The 24,408-nt window shown below is 46.2% G+C and overlaps 3 protein-coding genes across 4 annotated transcripts; all 3 read left to right on the top strand.

The window, feature by feature from the left end:
• The first annotated feature begins 4,996 nt into the window (after positions 1-4,996).
• Positions 4,997-6,996, top strand: tshba (thyroid stimulating hormone subunit beta a). Its single transcript, XM_056298466.1, has 3 exons — positions 4,997-5,103; positions 5,237-5,433; positions 6,627-6,996. Exons 2-3 carry the CDS (start codon positions 5,272-5,274, stop codon positions 6,903-6,905), a joined length of 441 nt encoding a protein of 146 aa, XP_056154441.1. The 5' UTR covers positions 4,997-5,103; positions 5,237-5,271; the 3' UTR covers positions 6,906-6,996.
• A 3,991-nt stretch (positions 6,997-10,987) lies between these two features.
• On the top strand, positions 10,988-22,566 carry slc25a55a (solute carrier family 25 member 55a). 2 transcript variants are annotated; one of them, XM_056298454.1, is made up of 10 exons: positions 10,988-11,066; positions 15,492-15,597; positions 16,749-16,874; positions 17,337-17,392; positions 18,835-18,925; positions 19,025-19,143; positions 20,616-20,808; positions 20,915-21,069; positions 21,163-21,238; positions 21,351-22,566. In XM_056298454.1, the coding sequence occupies exons 2-10, from the start codon at positions 15,578-15,580 to the stop codon at positions 21,505-21,507; spliced, it is 993 nt and encodes a 330-aa protein (XP_056154429.1). In that variant the 5' UTR covers positions 10,988-11,066; positions 15,492-15,577; the 3' UTR covers positions 21,508-22,566. The 2 variants fall into 2 exon arrangements, with proteins under 2 accessions (XP_056154429.1, XP_056154420.1); XM_056298445.1 differs by having other exon boundaries at positions 20,613-20,808.
• Positions 11,947-15,082, top strand: carf (calcium responsive transcription factor). The gene is made up of 3 exons (XM_056298432.1): positions 11,947-12,212; positions 12,785-14,030; positions 14,200-15,082. Exons 2-3 carry the CDS (start codon positions 12,786-12,788, stop codon positions 14,401-14,403), a joined length of 1,449 nt encoding a protein of 482 aa, XP_056154407.1. The 5' UTR covers positions 11,947-12,212; position 12,785; the 3' UTR covers positions 14,404-15,082.
• Positions 22,567-24,408: the final 1,842 nt, after the last annotated feature.

Genomic DNA, 24,408 nt, shown 5'->3' with positions numbered 1-24,408 from the left:
ATAGATAGATGGTTATGTTATCTGGGTTTCCTGTTTTATTTTGAGGGCTAACCGGTCTTGACATTTCTGTTTCTGCCCCTGCTTTGCTCAGCTGTTCTCCATTCTCTGATTGGCATGCCATTTCTGTTTCTGCCCCTGCTTTGCTCAGCTGTTCTCCATTCTCTGATTGGCTCCCCAGCAGTTATATTCCCCCTGGTTGCCCTGTTCTCTTTGTCGGATTGTTAGGTTAACCTAAGTTAGCTTGGTGCTTCATGTCTTGCCCTCAAGCCTTCTTTGTGGTTTGTACCTTGCCTGTTATGTGGACTTTTGAACCCCTGCACTATTAAATCATTGCTCGATCCCAGCCTGTCTCCGCTGTCTGCATTTGGGTCCTCAGTTCCTGCTCCCGGTGTGACAGTACAATCCGACCAACTATGGACCCAGCAGATCTGCCCAGCCTGTTGTATACTTGGGAGGATTTGGGTGCGTCGAGGGACACTTTCCTCAATGAAGAGCTGGGCTTCTTTAAGCTCCTCACTGCTATCTGGAAGCAGGACCCTGACTTTGCCCAAGAAGTGGCTTTCTTCAGGTGGAAGTTCCAGTTGAATCCTGTTCCTCTCAAGCCCGTCATTCCAGCTTCTCGTGTTTCACTGGAGACTTCTAGCTCCTCTCTGGAGCAGCCAAGCCACTTATCTGCTAGCCATCGGCCCGTCTCTGTGTCTGTGAGCCATCGGCCCGCTAGCCATCATCCCGTCTCAACGTCTGTAAGCCACCAGCCAGCTAGCCATCAGCCCGCCTGCAAGTTTGCTAGATTTGGGCCTGCTAGTCACCAGCCTGCCTACAAGTCTGTTAGCCTCCAGTGTACCTCTGCCCCTGAGTCGAACGGGAAGAACTTGGCCCGGGTGGTAAAGACGGCACAGAGGATTGTGGGAGCTGTGCTCCCGAACCTGGATCCTGTGTATGCTGGCCATCTATAGAGGAAAGCCAGCAACATCAGCAAAGACGCAACACACCCAGGTCACAGTCTGTTCGTTCCCTTGCCATCAGGGAAAAGATACCGCACCACCAAAATCCGGACTAACAGGCTGAGGAACAGCTTCTTCCCCGGAGCTGTAGCTTCAATCGCCCCTATCCCCCCCCCCCCCCCACACACACACACACATCTGCCTATAGCTGAGGGCTGAGGACTAACTGGTACTAAAGCTGCTGAAATATAGACAACTATGTTCAATAACCCCATGCACTATTTTGAACTTTAAAAGCCGCTGCTATCTTTTATTATCTTATCATCATTTTTGCTACCTCACTTATTTTTACTACCTCACTTATTTATACCAAGTGTTGTTTGTCCTTGTTTTTATCTTGGTTTTTTTTAATCATTTACCTTGTCTAGTGTTGCTGGTCTGAGAGTCACCAAACGAAATTTCGCTGTGTGTACACAATGACACTAAAGTATCTTATCTTATCTTAGACTCCTGCCTGATACTGCCCCTGAAAACCCCCCGCAGTCCCCTCTCATCGGGACCCGCCATGCCATTTTCCTGGGGAACCCTCATTTGGGAGCTCCCAGAAGGAAGCAAGGTTTCCGAGGCTGCCAGCTTTCTTCGCTGCCCAGCACTACAGCATCTCTGCTGTCCAGCAGCACACTACGGAGATCCTTCCTGTTAAGGAATGGTCGGCCTGTCCCTGCCGGCACCCAGCCTGTTCCTGACCTTAGTCGCCAGCTGCCTCAGCTGATAGCCAGCCTGTTCCTGCTCTAGAGCCATCAGCTGTCTCTGCTGACATCCAGGCTGATAATTGTTTGCGAGCCTCCGGCCAACCTTGCTGACGCCTGGCCTGATCTCAATCCGCCACCTGCCTTTGCCAATACCCAGCCTTTTCCTGAGCCGTCAGTCGCCCTTGCCAATGCCCAGCCTAACCTCAAGCCACTGGTCGTCTTTGCCAACGACCAGCCAGACCTCCAGCCATTGGCTACAGCTGCCGACGCCCTGCCCGATCCCCAGCAGTTGGCTGTCTTCACCGACCTAGAGCTAAAGCTCCCAGATGTCCAGCTGCCTGAAGTAGTGGGGTCCTTAGTCTTTGGGTTCCTGTTGGCTGTTACCTATTGCTTTCGAGGTTGCCTGGTTTCCAGCTCTCAGCTTCCCGTGTCTCCGGTGGCCCAGCTTCCTGTTTGCCCCACCTCCAACGCCTGCCCCCCCACTGATGCTCGCACCCCGAGCAGCCCTGCCACCGATGCCCGCACCCCGAGCGGCTTCCCTGTCCATGTCGCCGGCCTCCTGAGCGGCTGTTCCTTCCATGTCGCTGGACACCAGAGCTGCCCCACCAATGTTGCCAGTCTACAGGTCATCCTCCTGCCTGTCTGCCAGAGCTGCTCCGCCCTTCAGTCCTGCATCCATCAGTCCAGCCCTCAAGCCATCTGCCTGAGATCCCTGGCCCTATTCATCCACTCCCAGACCACTTGGTCCTGAAGCCCACCCTGCTTGGTGCTCCTGTTCCGTTCATTTGGGATGTCTGGAATCCGTTCCTTGGGGGGGGGGGGGTCTGTCATGGTTATGTTATCTGGGTTTCCTGTTTTATTTTGAAGGCTCACCGGTCTTGCCATTTCTGTTGCTGCCCCTGCTTTGCTCACCTGTTCCCCATTTCCTTGATTGGCTCCCCAGTAGTTCTTTTCCCCCAGGTTGCTCTGTTCTCTTTGTCGGATTGTTGCGTTAGCCTGGTGCTTCATGCCTTGGGAGCCTTCGAGCCATCCTTGTCATGTGTACCTTGCCTGTTATGTGGACTTTTGAACCCCTGCACCATTAAATCATTGCACTGTCCCACCCTGTCTCCGCTGTCTGGATTTGGGTCCTCAGTTCCTGCCCCCGGCATGACAGAGTATTTCCTCATTGCTGGATGCAAGTCATGTAGTAAGAATGCAGAGCGGCTGCAATTTTACATACTAACAGAGTATTTCTCTATCGAGCCAGAAATAACATAATTTGGTATTCCTGGTCTGTTTATTTTAGCTAAGTGCATTGTCCGTGTGCCAAAACAGACCTTCACTCAGTCATAGTTCACACTGTGGACAAATGCTCTTTGTTGGATTCACATTGCTCTGGTTTTTCTTTTCTGTGAACCTCATGTGGGAGTAATCTGTTTAGTGCTCAATGAATAGGTTAACAGTCAGTTTATACAGGGGATAACAGTGATGAGTTGACTGAAATAATTTCACCGTTAAAGGAATCAAAATGTCTTGATGCATGCTCAGTAAACCAGGTAAGGAAATAAGAGGAAGTTGAATGAGTTCATGTGGACTCAACGTTTGAGAGAAACGTTTCATCACTCATCTGAGAGACCTCTTCAGTCTCAACTGACTGCAGGTATCCCCACCCTTATAAACCACCCAAACCAGCGACCGGTTTCATATGCAAATGTGGGCGTGTCCATTAACTAGAGTTTCAATGGCCATGTGTACTATTCACAGAGGTTTGGGGGAATAGTTGCAATCACAGCATTGTAAAATAGAGACGGACGTACTCTTAAACACCCCCCCGGTTCAGGAACGGTCGTTCCCTTCTCACATAGATGGCCTCTTTGACTCCCTGTTCAAACCAGAGCCAGCTAGCAATTTTTTGTTATAAAAACGTCCTGACAATGTTAGGAAAAAAAAAAATCTCAGAATGTTCTCTTGGTGTTTTCAGCAGGAAGTTTTCTTTGCATCCACAGAACCTCCTAGGATATCATTCTGGGAACACGTTATAGAAAAACGTGCTGTGATTTCAGGCCTTAACAACATCCTGAAAACATTTTCAGAATGTTGCTTTGCAAATGTTCTTCCTTTGTGATTATGTAACAATGCAGGAATGTTTTGCTGAAGAACATTCTAGAATCTCTTACCTCGACAACATCCTCAGAATGTTGCGCCTGAACCGTTTTTCCTTTGTCAACATTTAACGTTATAGGAACATTATTTGAAACGGTAAAACATCCTTAAAATGTTCTTTGAACATTAGATGAAAACATCTCCTTTAAAACATAAGCAGAACCTGTAGGGAACGTTAGCCAATGAGGTGGGAACGCGCGTTCCTCCCTATCAAGGATATATGCACATCCTCATCCATGAAAGAGTGGCCACTGGCCTGGCTGTAGACTAGATGGTGTAGACTGTGGAGTCCTGGCCTGACGCGTTAGCCATCCTCTTGGCCGGCGTCTGTTTGGTTTCCCCGATGTGCAAGTCACGGCGATCCTCCCGGCACTTGACAGCGTACAATATATTGCTCCGTTTGTGCCGGGGGACCCGACCCTTGAGGTGGACCTGCAGTGAGTCCCAAATCTACTACGCATGGCCATTATAACTCTAGTTAATGCTCACAGCAATTTGCATATGAAACCCATCGTAGTTTCCGGTTGTATCCGGATGAACCGACTCAACTTTCTGCGAGTTTCTAACCTGGATTATTGAGCGTGCATTAAGACAGTCTTTTACCATGCTTTTTACAGGGAAGGTTTCTAAAATACACAAATACTCTTTGTGCGCCTACTAGTAGTTTCCAGTGTTCTTGGCCTTTGTGTGTGTGTGTGTGTGTGTGTGTGTGTGGAAACTGTTTGAACTACATGTTTGCAGACTCTACTATGTTCTCATACACCAGACTGTAGATTAGTCACAAAATGAACTACCTTTTTGTCTTTTGAAGAGGCCTGGAATAGTGTACTTAGGTGTGCTTAGCTAACAAGCTAAGTACACATCTAAGGACACATCTTACTGTTTATCTGACCAGCAGAGACAGTAGTTAGAGGAAGGACTATGACGTAAACACAGGGGGAAAAACCCAGCTTCGATGGTTTCCTAGACCAAACAGAGGGTAGAGAATACATATTGTAGTAGCTCATTAAAAGAGGCACTTAGCTGTTTGACCTTATCTGCCTCACAATCTGTGCCATCCGATGACCCGTGTCCACAGAAGAGGTCTTTAATGCATGTCATTTACATAATGGCCCCACGTTTCAGTGGTTCACCTTCGTCAGTGATGAGAGATAACGGGGACTTGGGATGGAGGTGGATTATGGCGGTCTTATAAAGAGGTGCCGCTGCGTGGAGATGCTCAGACAGCATCGTCAGGCCTGCAGGTGCCCACATTTCCCCCGGTGAGTGACTTTTACATGCTCGGGAAAACGGCGGGAGTCGGGATTCTTCTTTTTATGATCCTACGTCATGCAGTCTGAAGTTTTCATGATCTGTTTGTCAGTTTGTTTTCTTTGACCGTTTTGTGCGTTGCAGGTCCGGAGTTTGATTGGAAAAGCGGCTCGCTTAACATGCATGTCTTACTGGTGATCTGCGGCCTCCTTCCTCCGCTGTTCGGTCCGGCTGTTCCCATGTGTGCGCCCACTGACTACACCTTGTATGTGGAGAAGCCGGAGTGTGACTACTGTGTGGCGATCAACACGACCATTTGCGTGGGATTCTGCTACTCGAGGGTATGTACCTTGGTTATATATGAATTAGCGAAACAGATCATTGATCGCCAGCGCTGGAAAGAAGTCACAGAAATGACAGTTTTTTTTTCTAAGTCAGATAAAATGTACGGCGTGCTTTGGAGGTTGTTGTGGTTAGACAAAACACCATGGCAACGTACAATTTTTAAATCGGAGCGCGTGTTCTTTTTTCATGCAAGATTTCTTGGTAACGGTGGCCGGGTGGCGTGGCGGTCTATTCCGTTGCCTACCAACATGGGGATCACCAGTTTGAATCCCCATGTTAGCGCCGGCTTGGTTGGGCGTCCCTACACCGTGTCTGCGGGTGGGAAGCTGGATGCAGGTATGTGTCCTGGTCGCTGCACTAGCGCCTCCTCTGGTCGGTCGGTCGGGGCACCTGCTCGAGGGGGAGGGGGAACTGGGGGGAGTAGCGTGATCCTCCCACGCGCTACGTCCCCCTGGCGAAACCCCTCACTGTCAGGTGAAAAGAAGCGGCTGGTGACCACATGTGTCGGAGGGGGCTTGTGGTAGTCTGCAGCCCTCCCCGGATCGGCAGAGGGGGGTGGAGCAGCGACCAGGACGGCTCGGAAGAGTGGGGTAATTAGCCAGGTACAGCTGAGGAGAAAAGGGGGGGGGGTTTCTTGGTAATAATTCCCATTAAATTCACAAGATAGATAGTGAGGAAAATCTCCTTTCCTAATGGAGACCCCCTTTGGGTTCCCCATGTAGCAGGTACTTTAGTTTTCCATGCCTCCAGTTTTTTTTTACCAATCTGTAGAGATTAATTGTGCATTCAAAGGGATGCTTTCATGCAGTGAATCATAATCTAATATGAGAATTACTATGCATACTGTGTATTATACATGGCAGCAAAGCTACAAACACTGCAGCGCTGTCTGTTTCAGTGGGGGAAACGGGGGCAGTTGCATGCTTCCGTTGACTATATAACACTTCCTTTATTTGATATTTCATCACTTTGGAAATATTGTTAGACTAAAGGGTGCAAATTGGCACTCATATATGGGAACTAATACGAACTGATCCAATGTTGTGCATGCCGGTTTCCACTGAACACGTCAAACTTTATCTCACCCCTTGATTAAAGTGCATTCATTTGCATAAATAGAAACCCCTAACATATTCTCCATCAACCGTCCGCTGTACTTGCTGACCCTGTGCTTGTATGTTTTGACCAGGACAGCAACATAAAAGCTGTAGTAGGACCACGCTTCGTTGTCCAGAGGCGCTGTACCTACGACGAGGTGGAGTATCGCACGGCCATACTGCCCGGTTGCCCTATGGACGCCAACCCAGCCTTCAGTTACCCCGTGGCTCTCAGCTGCCATTGCAGCACCTGCAAGACCGACAGCGATGAGTGTGTCCACAGGGCCATCAAGGACAGAGCTAGCTGTACCAAGCCCCAGAGACACGTCTACCCGTATCCTCACCAGGATGACGACACGCTCCCATTCTGAGTCCGGTACTGCTGCTGCTGTCACCGACACCCCAGAGGCGGCGCATTGTTGATTGATCCAGCTTGCTTGTGTGTTTATTTTCTGTGGGACACATGACAGAAAAACTATCGGCTCAAAGGAAAATGGCAGATGACAGACGAACGACAGTAAAAGGTCCCTTAAAATTGTGGATGAAATTGAGTCAATGTCGTCAAGGTCACCGAAAATCCATAAATCCATTGCTACAATAAAAGATGTATTACTTTGAAGACCAGATCAAGTCATGAATCAGTAATGGCTGCAGATAGCCACTTAATTACAGATGGATGGATGGATGGATGGAGTCACTTACTATTATTGGCAGATGGTTGGTCCCACCCCATGATCTTTCACTCTGAGTGACCCTCAGAGGTCACGTATAGGGTTTCTTTTTAGACCATGACCTTCGCCCAAACTAGTTTTCAGATTACAAGGTTTTGAAGTTTGTTGTGTCAAAAGGATCAAGAAAGTGTTGTCCCATAAGGGACAGGTTCATAATAACGCAAAGTAAAACTTAGATTACAAAAAAAAAGAAATCCATGGTAGTACCTCCTTAAGGGCAACTGGATGCTTTGACAACAGGAGGGGCAAAGGTTTGTTGGGACTGTCACCCTTTGTTGTTGTTGTTGTTGTTGTTTGTTCGTTCCAAAGAGATAATAAAAGCGTGTTTTGAAGAAAGGCCATCCTCCCGCTTGCCGTGGGTGAAGGCGCGCCAGTATTGTCTGTATCGTTACCCGGTGTATAATCCGCTTTTTATAACCCTAACCGCTAACCCCAGATATCTGTCCTCCATCTTTACAACCCTGTTAACAGCACGCGCCGCAACTGGCTCGTTTGCTTTACGTCTTCTTCGTTTAACTTCCGGTCACATGTGTGTGACCCACAGGGACATTTACGTCTTCTTCGTTTAACTTCCGGTCACGTGTGTGACCCACAGAGGCATTTACGTCTTCTTCGTTTAACTTCCGGTCACATGTGTGTGTGACCCACAGGGGCATTTACGTCTTCTTCGTTTAACTTCCGGTCACATGTGTGTGACCCCACAGGGTAATTTACGTCTTCTTCTTTTAACTTCCGGTCACATGTGTGTGACCCGCAGGGGCGTTTACGTCTTCTTCGTTTAACTTCCGGTCACATGTGTGTGACCCGCAGGGGCATTTACGTCTTCTTCGTTTAACTTCCGGTCACTAGGTGCCCTTTGAAACAAACGCCTTCCACGCCGCACAGTCAGAGCTGGCGTCCGAGAATAGTCCCCGACTAATCTGGTCTTGGCTTAGTTAGGGCCGTAGTGCGCCTCCCCCCCCCCCTTCACAGACACCCAACACCTTTTACTACGTAACAACCGACGGGGCCCTGACACCGAGCTGCCAAACTCGTCACGGAGTCGTGCCGGAAGTTATCCGTCACGCTGGCGATACCCCGCCCGCGCTAAGAGGGGCTAAACATAGGTGGAAAACATGACCCCACCAACACCGCCGTCTATTACGACACACGTGAGTAGTGAGAGTTCACCGCGTGGTGAGTGGGCCGCGTCATAACGGCGCTTTACTAGTCCGCCGACCACCCACTAAGCGCCTCGCAGCCACCCCGTCACATGGCAGAGAGGCTTGTCATGCGAGGCACCGACCCGCTCATCAGGAGCAGGTAGGGGTGCCAGGTGCCTTGCTCAAGGACACTTCGGCGCGCTCCTCGGGAGGAGCCGGGGATCGAACCGGCGACCTTCCGATCACCCTACTGTTGGTTTTTGAACACTTTTGTCTCATCCCGGGGGAACCATATGTGTGGCACAGGAGGTCCGAAATTGACAAAGGGGTGGGGGTGGGGTGGGTGGGGGGTTTAGAAAAAGACAGCTGGAGTGTATTTATAGGGCCGGCAGCTCAGAGCGGGTAACGTGTGAGAATGTGTGGTAGGCGCATCACGCAGTGTGCGGTCCCGTCTATTTCCAGTATCAAGTTGACATCACAGCATTTCCATAGCTTTGTTATCATATGATTGGTGTGTGTGTGTGTGTGTGGGGGGGGGGGGTCATGTGCTAGTATCTCCAATGCCGTAAGCTGACTCAAGGGTGAACTTTAGGCGAGGTGAGCCACCAATGGAAAAGTAAATACACGCGCAAATGCTGAAAGAATTTAATTCATATATAGCATTCATTTAATAGTCATAACCCATCAGCAACGAATGCAAAAAAAACCCCCCAAAAACCCGCCGGTACACTGGACAGCAGATGTCAAATGAAGCTGTTTGTTTGATGACCTGTTTGTGTGGGAATAGAATAGAATAGAGTAGAACAGAATAGAACAGAGCTTATGGCAACTCCATGAAACCATGTGACGTGCCATATTGCTAAATCGCCACAATGATGGCGGTAGCTCGTGAAACGGTGGCTTTCCGTTTCATTGTAAGATGCGGCGAGGGACTCGGATAGAAGCTCCACATTATATATAGAAAGACAACGGCTGACCCGATCTGACTCCGAAAAACCATCCAGCTGATCATAAAACACAACACAATGACTTGAATTTGGCCGGCTGAAATTCCCAACCTAGTGGTGTTTTGAAAACCAAAGCCCTAATACCCCTAATGGATAAAGCAATGGATGTGGTGGAATTTGCTCCCCTCAGCACTCAAAAGAGAACCAACTATGTGGGGCACATGCCTATCACCCTTCCATTCAGACAAACCACTACTCCACTATTGTTTTGTTTTTGGTGCGCATTATCCAACCAGAAAAGGCAAAAAAAGAGGAGAGAGAGAGTGTACACACATAGCAGGTTTACCATTAGACCCACATTTGGGTTCTCTCTCGATTTCATTGTTTAGTTTCACCACCAGGGAGCATCTTTGCAATGGTAGATAACTCGGTGCTTACCTCCAGTTGCTTTTAATACCCACACAGGAAGCCGGAGGAAAACTGCACTCATACACAGGTACTCTAGAAGTACTCTAGAATACAATAACCCCTTCTTGCACGCATCACATACTTGAAGTAGATTTGTGTCATCTAACCCCAGCTTCCCAGGCTGCACGTTGCCAGGATAAAAGTACAGTTTAGCTCAGAATTTCTTTCACACATTGTTCCACAGTTTTCCAGTTTTCCCATTGTTCCATGCTTCACCAAATGGGTAGCAACAGCATATTGCATGTGTCAACATGTTCTTGATCCTTAACAAACAGAAGGTATCTCTGCTTCGTGTAGTTTGCACAGATAACCCACAACAAACACCGTCCCAACCCTCTGCTCAGTTTATTAGACTTTGTGCTTCCTCGTTAAGGGATGTCTACTTCAAGGGTGGAGCAAGATTTACGACGAGTCTCGTCACCGCACACGTCCCTTGACAAACACAAAGTTAATGGATTCTACAACTTTACAAAGATTATCTTGATCACTTACAATAACTACCCCTGCGTTTTGTGCGTTTTATGACACCTTGTCATATCCTTTTCTTTTTTTTTTTCGGATTCATCATAGCTTTTACCCCTGCTTTGGCATGCTCTTGAAAACGGCTAGATTTCTACTTAGTCTTATCACTACATTAATCCCTAAGGCAATTTGTCATTAATGTCCTCTTTAATACTGAACCTGCTTATATTAAGCTACATGACTAATTGTTATGGTTAGCAGCAATTCATTAGGCCTTTGCTGGGTTGTGTGGGGAAACCCCAAGTAATATAATACGGCTTTTTGTGACTTGTTTGAATAATAGCAATAAAACAATTACACTAAACCACACAAAGTCACCTCGAATAGAATAGAATAGGATAGAATGGAATAGAATAGAATAGAATATGGAACATGGCTGCCTTTAATGTAAAGCCCCTTTAAATGTGTTGTGACCTGAGACGGTCTCATCTCAGTACCTGATTACAAATAAGTTCCGGTTTCATGCCCGTACTTGGACTTGCACCACTACGAGGGGAGTTTAAAATGAGCCAATCAATCGTCGGTACTCCAATCGAGGAAACAGCGATTGGTTGTCAGTGGACCATTCTTCTCGACTTAGTTAAGCCCCTCCCATTTTCTAAATTGAATGGAATTTTCCAGTCACTCGTATAAATCTGCCTATCGACCACCGCCGGAGCCATACAGAGTCGCTGTTGGTGCAAAGCCAAATTTATAGCAAATCGAAGGAGATCGCTCTATAGGTGAGTGGCAGATCCCGCTGTACATTATGGATTTAGCATGAGCACTGGGCTAGTTTTTAGATAGTAACACCTCATAGATAAATGTAATTTATTTAGTCTAATTTGTTAGTCTGCTCATAATAAATTGTGGATTCTTTGTTTAAGTTTAATCCATTTTTTATCCGTATGATTTTTATTATGTATGATTTTTCCCTCCCTTTTTAGTTTTTTAAGGTTTGTTTTCTTTATTTTTTTTTCCCTGTCTGTCTTTTTATCGTTTACTTTTCGGATCCATGCGCGTCTTGTTTATTTTTAAAGGGGCGCGCTGCGTCATCATGGACTCTGCGTGCTTATATGAGTGAGACGCGATGATAGACGGATGGTCAATGTGCTACAGTGTAACCAGATGAAACGGGCGAAGTCTTTAGAGTGGGGGGATGGTTAGGGGATAAAGGGCCGTTTATTCCCCGTGTTACGTTTCGTTTATATAAAAACAAATCTTTCAATTCCGCTGCTAAACAACATAATAGATTTGGGTTAGAGGGAATATATATTCCTTAATCAGCCGGATCTCCCATCATTTTCGGTTATCAAATTAGGGGGTGGGCATGCCGTGCAGGTCGGTTTAACACCCACCGGGGGAAATTCCTGCGTGCGAGCGTGAACGCGCATGCGCGCGGCCTCGCTTGAGCCGAAAGGTACGGTGGCCGAGAAAGCCCGAGAACGCGCAAACTCGCCGCGAAAAGAAACACGTACCCAAAAGAAACACACCACCACCCCCCCCCCAGTGATACGTAAGTTTCTTTTCATTTTCAAGTTTATCACACTGTCAGTTAACCAAGGATTTTGTTGAAATACTTACTTTTCCCCAGGGTGTGTTTGTTTTGGTGATCCCGTCACCTTTAGGCGTACCCTTGGAAATACCTCACTTTGCAACCGCGGTTCCGTTTGCCGAGGGGTTCCGTAGACATTTTCTCGGAAACCACGTGGCCGGCGAGGACCGCCGGGTCACATGCGCCGCCCGATCGATCGATCGATCGATCGATCGCTGATCGATGGTGAGTGAGCGTTGTGTAGCCCCCCCGTTCGCGTGCACCGTTGCTGGAGCGTAGTGGTGCCGAAGGAGGGTTACCGCGACGTGCATGCGGGGCAGCAGAAAAACCGCAGGTGAGTAATGTGATCTGTTCTGCAGCATGACTGTCTGTTAAATTGCATTAAAGTTCCCAGCTACGTTTTTGTTGCAAGGCATGACTGTTTTCCCCACTGCTAATCTAATGCAAGCCCAGTTAAAGTTGGCCCCCCTTGCACCATTTTGACGTTAGCAACGTGTTTAAACTTTTCAGTAGATCTGACGACTGTACATCCCAACAGTTATGCACCTATGAAATGGGCACGACTGTTTCTTTCAGACCAAGTGAAGCAGGCACAGGGAGGATGATTTGATAAGGATGGCATGAGGCGTTAAATTGCACATTAACCCATGCAGTCTTTGGTTGAAATTTTAAGAGTTGTGCCGAAAAAAGGGCGCTGAGAGCTGTTTGGTGTGCAGACATCTGATATTGTTGGACTCAGATTTTTTTGTAGATTGAGAATATTTGGATAGTAGTTTAATGTTTTTGGAAGAAGTAATAAAGATTGCGGATGAAGCTATTTGCTCGTATTTACTCCAAAATTTCAAGTTTTGACGGGGCTTAACATTGGATTTGATAACTGTTCATGGGAAACCGCTCTCTTTTCAGAATGAACACATCTGGGCAGAACGCCGGCAGTGCTGTGAAGTGGGACACTTTGCTTAAGGACTACCGCAGCGATGAAAAATACATGCATGGATATGTGACAAGCGAGAGTGCCGTGAACAACATTTTGGAGCTCTACAGACGAGAAACCTCCACAACATTTACAGTCAGAACTTCTTCCCCTCTCTCATTTGACCCTCTCAGGGGTAATCACAAGTTTAGCACCCGCTCGCTTCATTTTGACACATACAGCTCCCCTAAGGTAAATAGTGGTGGAATGCCATTCACTCATGGTGGAAAGAAGATCCTGGAATGTCAGTTTGGCCCACGCAAAGATGCAGGGAAAAAGGGCAAGGTGTTGAGCCCTCCAGTTCCGGTACTGAATCCTGGGCAAGCCACAGACCATGATTATCAACCATCTCCTGAGGAAATCAAAGCAAGAAAGAAACTTTATATGCAGGACACACGAAAGAAGGGGTGTGAGGCAAAGATTACTGTGTGGCAGATATGCCTGTTTCCCGACTACACTGTAACCTCTAAGAAGATGATCAAAGTTGAGCAAACTAATGAGAGGGAAAGACTGATGCATGACTTAAACACGGCAAAAGAAGTGCGGGTAGAGAACAGGTATTACATTGATTTACCTCTGAAATGTGCACACAGCAAACACTCTTTGGGAGGACTATCGGGAATGGCCCAGACTATACATCCACAGATAGTCGAGTGGATTTATCAGCTGGTAGCAGAAGGAATGACGGATGCTGTGGAGATGCAGGCCACGTTGAGGCACTATGTCAAAACAAAGATGGTTGATGTCACCGCACCAGATGAGATGAACAGGGCATATTACCCACGAGTTGCGGACATCAAGAACCACATTTACAAGGCTAAAGTTAGACAGCGACTTACAAAGATGGATCCGAAAAATGTGTGCGGAAAATCGGAGGATTGGAAGGCAAATGAGTCTAACTTATCTTTCAGGCCACACAGGAAGAGAAGGTCTGAAACCAGTACTTCCTCCTTGACACCCCTGGGGCAGCAAACTGAAGAAATTTACCTTAAAGTGTTAGGACAGCCGGCTTCTACCTTCCATGCCCCTGAAGATGGAGAGAACGTAGAAGTGGACGACAGGCAATATCAGGACACCTTGCTTCTTGTACATCCAGAACAATGGCAAAAGGACGATATGAAAACATCGGGAAATTCCATATGTCTGGTTGATGCCAGCTACACAGCACCAAGTAAAGAGGTATGAGTAGTTTTGTAATGTGCGTATAAGAATTGTTTAAGAGTAGTCATGTTTATATAATGTACAACATATTAAAATGAGACTCGCATGTTTTGGGTGCTTCCTGTTTCGTACGCTCATACACGCTGTGAGGTGATTTATTTGTACTGACTGTATTTGTCTATTCCAGAACATGAGTAATCCTGCAGCGGCCATTATTGAGATGAGGAAGAACACTGAAGAGGAGTTGGAGGTCCTGAGAGCAATGATATGCAACTGTAATGACTTTCCAGCATTGGAAGCCCTAAGTGGAGTAATCAAAGCTCAACAAGAAATACTGAGGCGGTCCCTTCATTCATCAGAGGGAGAACATGAAACTTTAACAGCTACTTAGCATTGGAATCCCAGAATAAAAACACCGAACCTCAGCTAGACAAATCCAAGGGAGTCCTTTCCTTCATCGCACGAAGGCCTTACACCACCACAAGCATTTTGTTTGTCTAACAAGTGTAATAAAATGAAACGGCCCAAGTCAGACTCAGCACCACTCTCACTGGTTAAAGTGAAACCATCAGATGGCTTAACGTTCAGAAACGGATATGGTGTAAAGGCAGAGGCTGTGATCATTACTACAGAAGTCTATAAACTGCACAGTGCTCTGCTCAGGCACTACCAAAGGGACATAAGCCACCTCTCCATCTCTGTCTCACACAGTCTCGTAACAACTGTTTTTGTTCAACTCTTACTGTAACATAACTGTCGACAATAAATATTTCCCACGTGTACTGTGCTCCCTCATTTGAAACCATCAGTTTTGGTAGCAGCAGTCGACATCGGGCTGGCGGTGGTACTCGTAAATGTACCAGTTATTGAAAAATCAACCTAGTTCAGTGTTTCCCAACCCAGTCCTCAGGGAACCCCTATCCTGCATATTTTCTTTGCAACCCTGAACAGGTACCTGTTTGTGGTTATTCAACCAATCAGCAATGACTTTTGTCAGACGTTGCACACCTTGCATAATAAGAGTGCTGCGAGATGATTGGTCGAGTAAGTACAAGCGGGGCTGCCTACGCAGAGTTACAATGAAAATCTGCAGGATGGGGGGGGGGTCCTTCAGGACTGGGTTGAGAAACGCTGATCTGGTTTCTATTATCAACAGGTTTGTTGTCATCCAGGTTGGCTTTCACGGGTCGATCAATTTTACCCAACGCGCTGGAAAACGTGCGTGGAACGGGGAAACGTTCCGCCGACAACATGGCGACTCCCTTTACTGTTCCGCAGCGCGTTTTGAGTTGGCCTGTGTATTGGGCCTTCTCCGCCACCGTAGGAAGCGATACGTCACGGCGGCGGTCCTCGCTCAGCTCTGTGGGCTTGCGGTTAGATAAGGGAGGGCGGGCGGACCGAAGCTAGAGAGGCTGACTAATATATAAAGCGCTCTAATCTATGAAGCGAGCTAACCGAAACCATTCTCCCTTGTTGCAGGACTGGAAGAAGACTTTGCTCTACTCGCCAAGTTTTATCAACTGCTCCCTTCTCAACTTGGCCCCCACGTAACGTTAGAAGCCAACATGTCTCAGCAGCAGATCAGGTAAACGGGTTTCCTTATTCAGTAAAACTCCTGGTTCTTTAGAGCAGCGTTTCTCAACCGGGGGTCCGCGGACCCCCTAGTGGTCCGTGGTGTAATTGCAAGGGGTCCGTGAAAATAAAATATCTTAAAAAAAAAGATCCTATGACATTTATAGAAATAGGATTATTTCACTCAAATGTGACTGAGACCTTTATCTACCTAAACTGTAAAGGGTTACAGGACTTTTTTCTCTAATTACATCTGTTTCACAAGTGTAATTTATTGTATTTTAATAAGAGATCTCGCTCCCGTTTGCATTGTTAAAAGTTACTGCATAAAAATGCTGTTGTTACATATATCTGAAAGTTACTGAATACATATTCTGTTTTGTTACATATATCTGAAAGTTACTGAATACATATTCTGTTTTGTTACATATATCTGAAAGTTACTGAATACATATTCTGTTTTTTGTTACATATACCTGAAAGTTACTGCATAAGAATTCTGTTTTGTTAACTATATCTAAGTTACAACTGAAAGCTCTTATTTTTGCCCCAAAGAGTGAATAAATGCTATAATGCAATTTAAAATGCAGTTTCTACTGTTTCTATCAAATTGCAACCCCCCTCCCCCAAGATCAGGTGGAGGGGTCCTCAGGGTAGATCAAAAATACGCCGGGGGTCCAGGACCCCAAAAAGGTTGAGAACCACTGCTGTAGAGAACCTAGGTTCTATGAGCTACGGAGTAGTGCTATATTTACATATTGCCCTACGGAGTAGCGATAATAGAACAGGTTCCATTCATTAAAACGTCGTCGCTCACTTTTCAGGTACCCGAGTAAATATGGGGAGCGCCCTACCAAAGAAGGTTGAATCGGTTCATCTGGGTGCAGCGTTTATTACGTCTCATAACGCAGGTTATAAGAGGTGGTGGTGGTGGTGGTGGGGGGGATACCTGCAGTCAGACTTACGAAAGTTGAATGATGAAACGCATCTGTCAATAAACGTTGTATCCAGACGAACTGATCCCACCTCATCGGATTGATATCCTTCCCTGGATTGTTAAGAGCACCATGCCGTTCTCTTGGTTTGATATTTTGAAAGACGTGGTATAAAACTGCAGGCTACGTCTTCCATTGATGTACTTCGATTCTCTCTCACGTTGTCTAGTCTCCCAGCCAAACTGATCAACGGTGGGATCGCCGGCATTGTTGGGGTCACTTGTGTCTTCCCAATTGATTTGGCTAAGACACGTTTACAGAACCAGAGACAAGGTCAGCAGGTCTACAAAAGCATGTAAGTCCCACGACAAACACAGCCCCTTGCTGACTGATTTCTGGGCGTTATGGTTGCACCCTTTTTTTTTCTCTCTCTTTTTTTTGTTTTTTGGTCTCATTCAAACAAGATAAGTGTATGCTGACCCAGTGAGCTGAAAGCCTGAAGGTTAAATGCCTGACTTGTAGACTGTGACAACAAGGCCATCTTTGTCCCATTCCTGCCCTCGGATCGCACAACACTGGAATGTGCAGTTCAGAGTGGAACATTTTTCTGCTCTCGACCACCTCTGGGCAGACATGTTTAAGAGTATTGAGTGTTCCTTGGTCCTGGCAGCTATTTAAAAAATACTTGAAAATGGAGGGTCTTTGACATCATTGTGTTGTATAATTTCATGTGTAACTTAGAAAAGGATGACATCATTTGTGATCTTTTTTTTTTTAATTATTATTCATTTTGATTCTTTTTTTTCACTTCCTGCAGGATGGACTGCCTTGTCAAGACTGTTAGATCTGAGGGTTACTTTGGAATGTATAGAGGTAAGATTAATTTTAATTTCCTCACAAAACGAAGGCCAGTAGATTTGCCCTATCCAAACCCTGTCACTTAAAAGAGGATATGAAGTTTTTTTTTAGATGGGTAGCCTGCACACTGGTGTCATATGATTAAACTCAGGTAACTAAAGCCAGCAAAGTTGCAGAGGTTCTATCTTCTGCATATAGTCCATTTCCAATGCATGACTAGCTTTCATTGCTTAGAAATGACTAGTTTGCATAACTTTGGATTTAAAACAATGAGATGCTGATCTAAGAACTGGCCAAAGTTGTTGTTGTCCAGCAAACTTGTTTTGCAACTTTTGAGGTGCAATGTGTACAATGTCAATGTAGCATACGTTCAGCCAGTAAGACTGCAGAGACACCTACTTTATTTATTCATTATTAACAGGAAAGGTGTAAAATCTCAAGGCTTATTGTCCTTTGAAGAGAAATTGAGGCTCGTTAGTTTGGGTCTCCACTTGTGTGAGGAATGCTGTTTGTTTGCATCTGTGTTTTTCATATTACAGACTTGGGTCCCCCTGGGATATTGAAGGCTAGCCGATAAGGCGCAGCCACGCTGGAGGCAAATCATATAATGGTTCTTACAATATTGCTCTATTTAAAACTAGGCACATTTTTTAATTTCAGTATCTTTTGTTTGTTCTGTATTTTGTCTCCTTATTTCTCTCTTAACTGTTCAAATACGTTTCTGTGTGTCTGGCCCTCCATTGTCTGACTGGTAAAATCTGACTTCTCGACCGTGCACTGTGCCCTCAGACTTCTGGTGTTCTTGCCATGCATACCGATATATTAAGATTCTAATGTATGTTATGGTTGCCATTATCAAGGCAAATCAGATCACAACAGATCAATCTTTATTTGCAAAACATCTGTGTGGACAGTCCATAGCCTGGAATTCAGCTAGTCTTTCACTAACATCTCTCAGTTCTGTTCATATGGCATTCCTTTCTAAATGTCTTTTTCCAACACACTTAATTTAACCTACTTATCGACTTGTAGCTTTCCTTGAGATATGTAGATTTCCATTGTTATTAAATGTTGTGCACATCAAAGTGGGGTTTGTGATTTAGAGAATGAGCTCCTTTAAGACTAAACTCTGCATCCCTCTTTTCAGCTTAATCTTCCATTTTCTTATCATTGCTATGATCTGTTTGTTTCTCATCTTCCATGTCAATTTCATCCTATCCACCTTGTTAAAATAACAATCCCCTTTTATCATAATGTCTGAAGCTACTTTTGGCTCATCGGCTGTCTTATATGTTGTATTTGTACAGTAGCGTGCATTAGATTTGCTGCATACTAAGTGAAATAATTGCATTCTGATAATGAAATGATGGAGGTGGGGAATATTTTGTGGAGTGTTGTCTGATGTGTCAAGGACTGATCATGAGCGCATTGCTAATTTTGAATTGTTTTGTCCTCAGGCGCAGCTGTTAATCTGACCCTGGTTACCCCTGAGAAGGCAATCAAGCTGGCAGCCAATGACTTTTTCCGACATCACCTTGCCAAAGATGGGTAAGCAAGATAGGCTGACTTTGACATTTTTATTTTCTTTCTTCTAACCCCCCCCCCTCCCTTGTGATTGTTTTTATCTGACATGTTTTCTCTAAACAGGAAAGGGTTGACAGTGTTCAAAGAGATGCTGTCGGGATGTGGCGCAGGACTGTGCCAAGTTGTTATCACAACCCCCATGGAAATGCTCAAAATTCAGCTGCAGGATGCAGGCAGACTGGGTAAGAAAATGCTGACGGTATTTCTAGATATAGTCAGACCACTCCTCATGTCAAATAGTGTCACTCGTGGAGCGGAGATGGCAGTGGAGTTTTTAGCTAAATTGTTTAACACAATCTTGGAAAGTCAGACGATGCCTGAGAGAAGGAGTATACTGGTACCGATTTTGAAGAGTAAGGGGGATGTGCAGAGCTGTAGTAAGAGGTACAGAGGTATAAAGTTGATCAGCCACACCATAAAGATATGGGAAAGAGTAGTCGAAACTAGGTTTAGAGGAGAGGTGATGATTAGCGAGCAGCAGTATGGTTTCATGCCACGTAAGAGCACTATAGATGCAATGTTTGCTTTGAGAATGTTGATTGAGAAGTATAGAGAAGGCCAGAAAGAGTTGCATTGTGTCTTTGTGGATTTAGAGAAAGCATACGACAGGGTGCCAAGAGAGGAGGTGTGGTATTGTATGAGGAAGTCGGGAGTGGCAGAGAAGTATGGAAGAGTGGCGCAGTATATGTATAAGGGCAGTATGACAGTGGTGAGGTGTGCAGTAGGAATGACAGATGTGTTCAAGGTGGAGGTGGGATTACATCAAGGATCGTTTCTGAGCCCTTGTTTGCAACGGTGAAAGATGGGTTGACGGACGAGATCAGGCAGGAGTCTCCACGGGCTATGTTCGTGGCTGACATTGTGATTTGTAGTGAAAATAGGGAGCAGGTTGATAGCCTGGAGAGGTGGAGGTATGCACTTGAGCGAAGAGGAATGAAAATAAGTAAGAGCAAGACTGAATGCATATGTGTGAACGAGGGGGAGGACAGTGGAATGCAAGGAGTAGAGGTGACAAAGGTGGATGAGTTTAAATACTTGGCAAAGTAACAGAGTGTGGAAGAGAGCAGAAGAAGAGAATGCAGGCAGGGTGGAGTGGGTGGAGAAGAGTGTCAGGAGTGTGAGGAGCAACAGAAGGGTACCAGCAAGAGGTAAAGGGAAGGTTTACAAGATGGTTGTGAGACCAGCTACTATGTTGTATGGTTGGGAGATGGTGGCACTGACACAAAGACAGGAGGTGGAGCTGGAGGTGGCAGAGTTGAAGATGCTAAGATTTTTGTTGGGAATTTACAAAGGACAGTATTAGGAAGGGACAGCTCAGGTTCGACGGTTTGGAGACAAAGCAAGAGAGGCAAGCTTGAGATGGTTTGGACATGTGTGGAGGAGAGATGCTGGGTATATTGGGGGAAGGATGCTGAATATGGAGCTTCCAGGCAAGAGGACAAGGGGAAGGCCAAAGAGGAGGTTTATGGATGTGGTGAGGGAGGACATGCAGGGGACAGGAAGAGATGGAAACAGATGATCCGCTGTGGCAACCCCAAATGGGAGCAGCCGAAAGTAGCAGTAGTCAGACCACTCCTCATGTCAAATAGTCTCACTCCTGTCAAATAGTGTCACTTATGTGGTGTCTGTTGACTTTTTTGATTTTTTACAGCAGCCCAGCAGAGAAAGCCCGGCATGATGTCTCCCACCAAACTTGCAGCCACCAACGCAGTGCTCAGCCGTTCGTACAATGTGGCTCCAGTGGCCCCGGGGCCCAGAGCTGTGTCGGCCACTCAGATCGCCAGGGAGCTCCTCCACACACACGGCATCCAGGGTCTGTACAAGGGACTTGGTGCCACGGTCATGAGGTAACTAAATAGATGAGCAGGAAGGCTGTTATCCTCAACTGTGACTCTTTGGGTTGTACCTTTTATTTATTCCTCTGTTGCTTTGCGTCCTTGTATTCCTTTTCAGGGACGTTCCCTTCTCGATCATTTACTTCCCCTTGTTCGCCAACCTGAACCGCTTGGGAAAACCCAGCCCGGAAGCGTCGTCCCCTTTTTACTGGGCCTTCCTTTCTGGCTGTGTGGCTGGATCCACTGCTGCAGTGGCTGTCAACCCATGTGATGGTGAGGCATTTGTATAACCTGTATCGCAGTTCATATCTTACCTTTATTGTTAGTGTGAATGGGATCTCAAGTTTTTTTTCTTCTTCTTTTCAGTTGTGAAGACAAGACTGCAGTCTTTGAACAAAGGGGCCAGTGAGGAGACGTACAGTGGCGTGGTGGACTGTGTGAGGTAAAGACACTAACCCCAATTTTTTGTTTTTAATTTGCCTCATCTTCTCTTTATTCCCAACATTTATTTACCTTTTCATTTATGTCTCCACCCTATTTCTGTGTCCCTGCAGTAAGATTATGCGGAACGAGGGACCTTCTGCTTTCCTGAAAGGAGCATGCTGCCGGGCGCTGGTGATCGCCCCCCTGTTCGGCATTGCGCAGGTCATGTACTTTGTCGGCGTTGGAGAGTACATCCTGGAGAACTCTCCTCTGAGCCTGCTGTCGTGAGACTGGACCGTCGTCGTCTTGCTGGTCAGCAACGCTCGGATTTCGTTTTCACATCGGACGAAGTGTATCAACAAAACGACTGGCAGCTACATCCACTATACCGTATATGAAGACTGCTGACTGCGAGAGAGAAGCCTTGGTGTTTTGTAACGTGGTATCTAAACTCCCCACGCGGTCAAAACAGCTGTACAGCACTTCATGTTGTTTCTATTTTTGGGACTTATTCAGTTGTCTATATGACCAATGTTTGCACTTGAAGCGGTCAGCCTTATCACACTAGGGTCCGCGACGTGGCGGCGTTGCCTCGCGTTGTCCCTGGACGGCCCTGCTCCTCATCCCTCTGTGAGGGACGGGAGGAGGGAATGACTTCAGCAAACTGACAGACCTCATCTTTATATTTTGTTTTTCATTTGATTTTTTTTTTTTAAATAACGTTTGAATGCAGTAATTTGCAGTATGTTTTTTCGCCCCTTTTAAATGTAATTGCAGTCTCTTACGAAGCCTTCGGTGAGTCACGGGGCTGTTTTGAGAGGATATAGGTTTACAGTTGGGGACACAATTTACACATGCAGAATTTATGTGTATTTTTTTTTTTTAAATTTGAGTAAGAATTGATTGCAAATGGTAAAATATGTTACAAAATTTGCTGACATGGGACCACGTGGTTCACCAAACCATTCATGCAGTGTCCTGCTGTGTACTCGACATCATCCCAACTGGCAGGGTTTTTTTCTCTTTAAAAAAAAAAAAAAAAGAAGCTGTTTACAGCTGTCTTTATATCTTCATTTTCTGACAATACTTGAGATGCATTTATGCACAGTACAGTATGTATTTGTCCACATAAACTAATTTTCTTGGTGCGGCGTTGTAGCAGTGGTTTTACTCGGCCGTCTTTGTTCGTGCCTTAACGGAGGGCGTTGGTGACCTCTAGCGAGGAGTGCAATCGAAGGCGAAAACGGCGTTTTATCACTGTGCATGTTGAAATGACTGTTACCATCTTTCTATGTTTGTGCTGTCCTTTTTGTATATAAACTTGTGAATTAAAATTTTACATTGCTCTTTAAGCCTAGGTTGCAGTTTTTCTTGATGGCTTGCACACATTTAGCGAATCACGGGTCAACTTAATCTGATGCCTCACACCTTTGCACAGCAATAGCCTCCTCGGGCGAATGGGATAACTATTTCTCATGGCTTTCACGCAATTTTCTTTGAGTTTTAACACACTTTTCAGAACAGTTAACACACTTCTCAGAGAGACACAAAGACCCAATTGAATAAGCATGCCAACACACTGCAGACACTAGTGGCAGCCTACTGAAACTGCTCTCTCACTTCGAAATATCACCAGCATCTGTGAACTCTGCACAATTCATCAGTTAGTTCTCAACCTATGCAAGAGGTCAACAGGCTGAAGTTGATACCAAGCATGGATCGAGGAGGCCGCCACCAACAACCTCAGCCAGGAAGAGGTCGTGGTAGAGGGCCCCCCTGCCAGGGGCCGTGGCGTTTGTGTAAGATGCTCTAATGAAATCAGGGCAACAGTCATTGATCACGTGGTCCAACATGGCCTCTCCATGAGAGAGGCTGGCCAAAGGGTTCAGCCAAACCTGAGCCGTCATACTGTGGCATCAACTGTGAAAATAGGTAAGTCACTCTGCCGGCCTTTACAGTCTGTTTCACTGTGTTTGCACTCTCGGCAACAACCATGTCTATACTTTTGTAAAGTGTGTTGCCGCAATACGATGCAGTACTGTAGTTCCACTGAAGCCGTTTACAACAGAGTAACTGGCTTTCAGAATATCCAATTTCAAATACTTTCTGACTAGTGTAGCACGCGCGAATAAGCAGACGAGTTGGTCGGCCCCTTCAGTGCGGGAGATACGGGTTCGCGTCCCGGCTGTGGCGACGGTTCCCGGGCGGGCTGCCCCGCCCCCTCCCGGATTCGCTACATTGGTGTCGGAAGTGGGTTGCGCGCGGATGCATTTTCCGGGGGGGGGGGGGGGTAGTGTAACTTACACGAATCCCGCGATGTTCCGTAAGTAAGAGTGCTCAGTGTGGTGTATTGGATCGAGCACTCGGTGCTCGATTGTGTTGGACTGTCACCACTACTGAGTTCTGTAATACACTGGTCGAGCCTAGTAGTGTGTGATGTCTCCGTCAGTAAAGATCAGACTTGTGCCGCATCCTCGTCTCCGTGTACTTATATATAATAGTGATTAAGTTAGTAACCCACGAATAGTAACACTACAATAGCGTACATAAGAGAAGTCACAACACTCAGCACAAAACCCAAAGTGTAGTGTAAACTACTAATAACACACGTTAGCCCTTAGCTAGCGGGCCTGACCCTTTAGCCGAGCGGTTAGTGATGTCGCCTTGTGGTGCAGCACACCCGGTATCGAATCCCGCACCGGGCAAGAAAATAACCAGTTGCAGTAGTATGGCTGTCAGTGGCAAAACAGTACTGTGAGGGACAGATTGTAGGTTTTGATGGACATGTTTGGCTTTGATGGGTGTGTGACACGTTTGGAGAGGGTGGTGCCATTCTGCAAACACCGTGTGCTGTTTTGCTCACTTTGTCTTCTGTTACGGGCTGTGTGTGAGCTGTTCTGAGGAAGTGAATGGAAAAACGTGCCAAAGGAATCAAGAAAGACTGTAATGGGTCTGGTACTTTTCACTCATGTTTTTTTTTTAAAGACAATAGTTAATCTTTGCATTTGCTAATTCTCACCATTGTGGCAGAAGTTTACGAGGCAAAATCATACAACGCACAGTGTACACAGTAATCCACGTAACGCAGGTCGGGATCATAAGCTGTGGTGAATGGCTGCGTCAGAGGACAAGCTTGCAGGAAACCTTCGGGCGTTGCAGCATCAGAAAGCGAAAGCCCGTGCTCGACAC

The sequence above is a fragment of the Lampris incognitus genome, chromosome 2, assembly GCF_029633865.1.
Source record: "Lampris incognitus isolate fLamInc1 chromosome 2, fLamInc1.hap2, whole genome shotgun sequence".
NCBI lineage: Eukaryota > Metazoa > Chordata > Actinopteri > Lampriformes > Lampridae > Lampris > Lampris incognitus.
The sequence above is the reverse complement of the archived record's forward strand: the minus strand, read 5'-3'. Positions and strand labels throughout refer to the sequence as shown.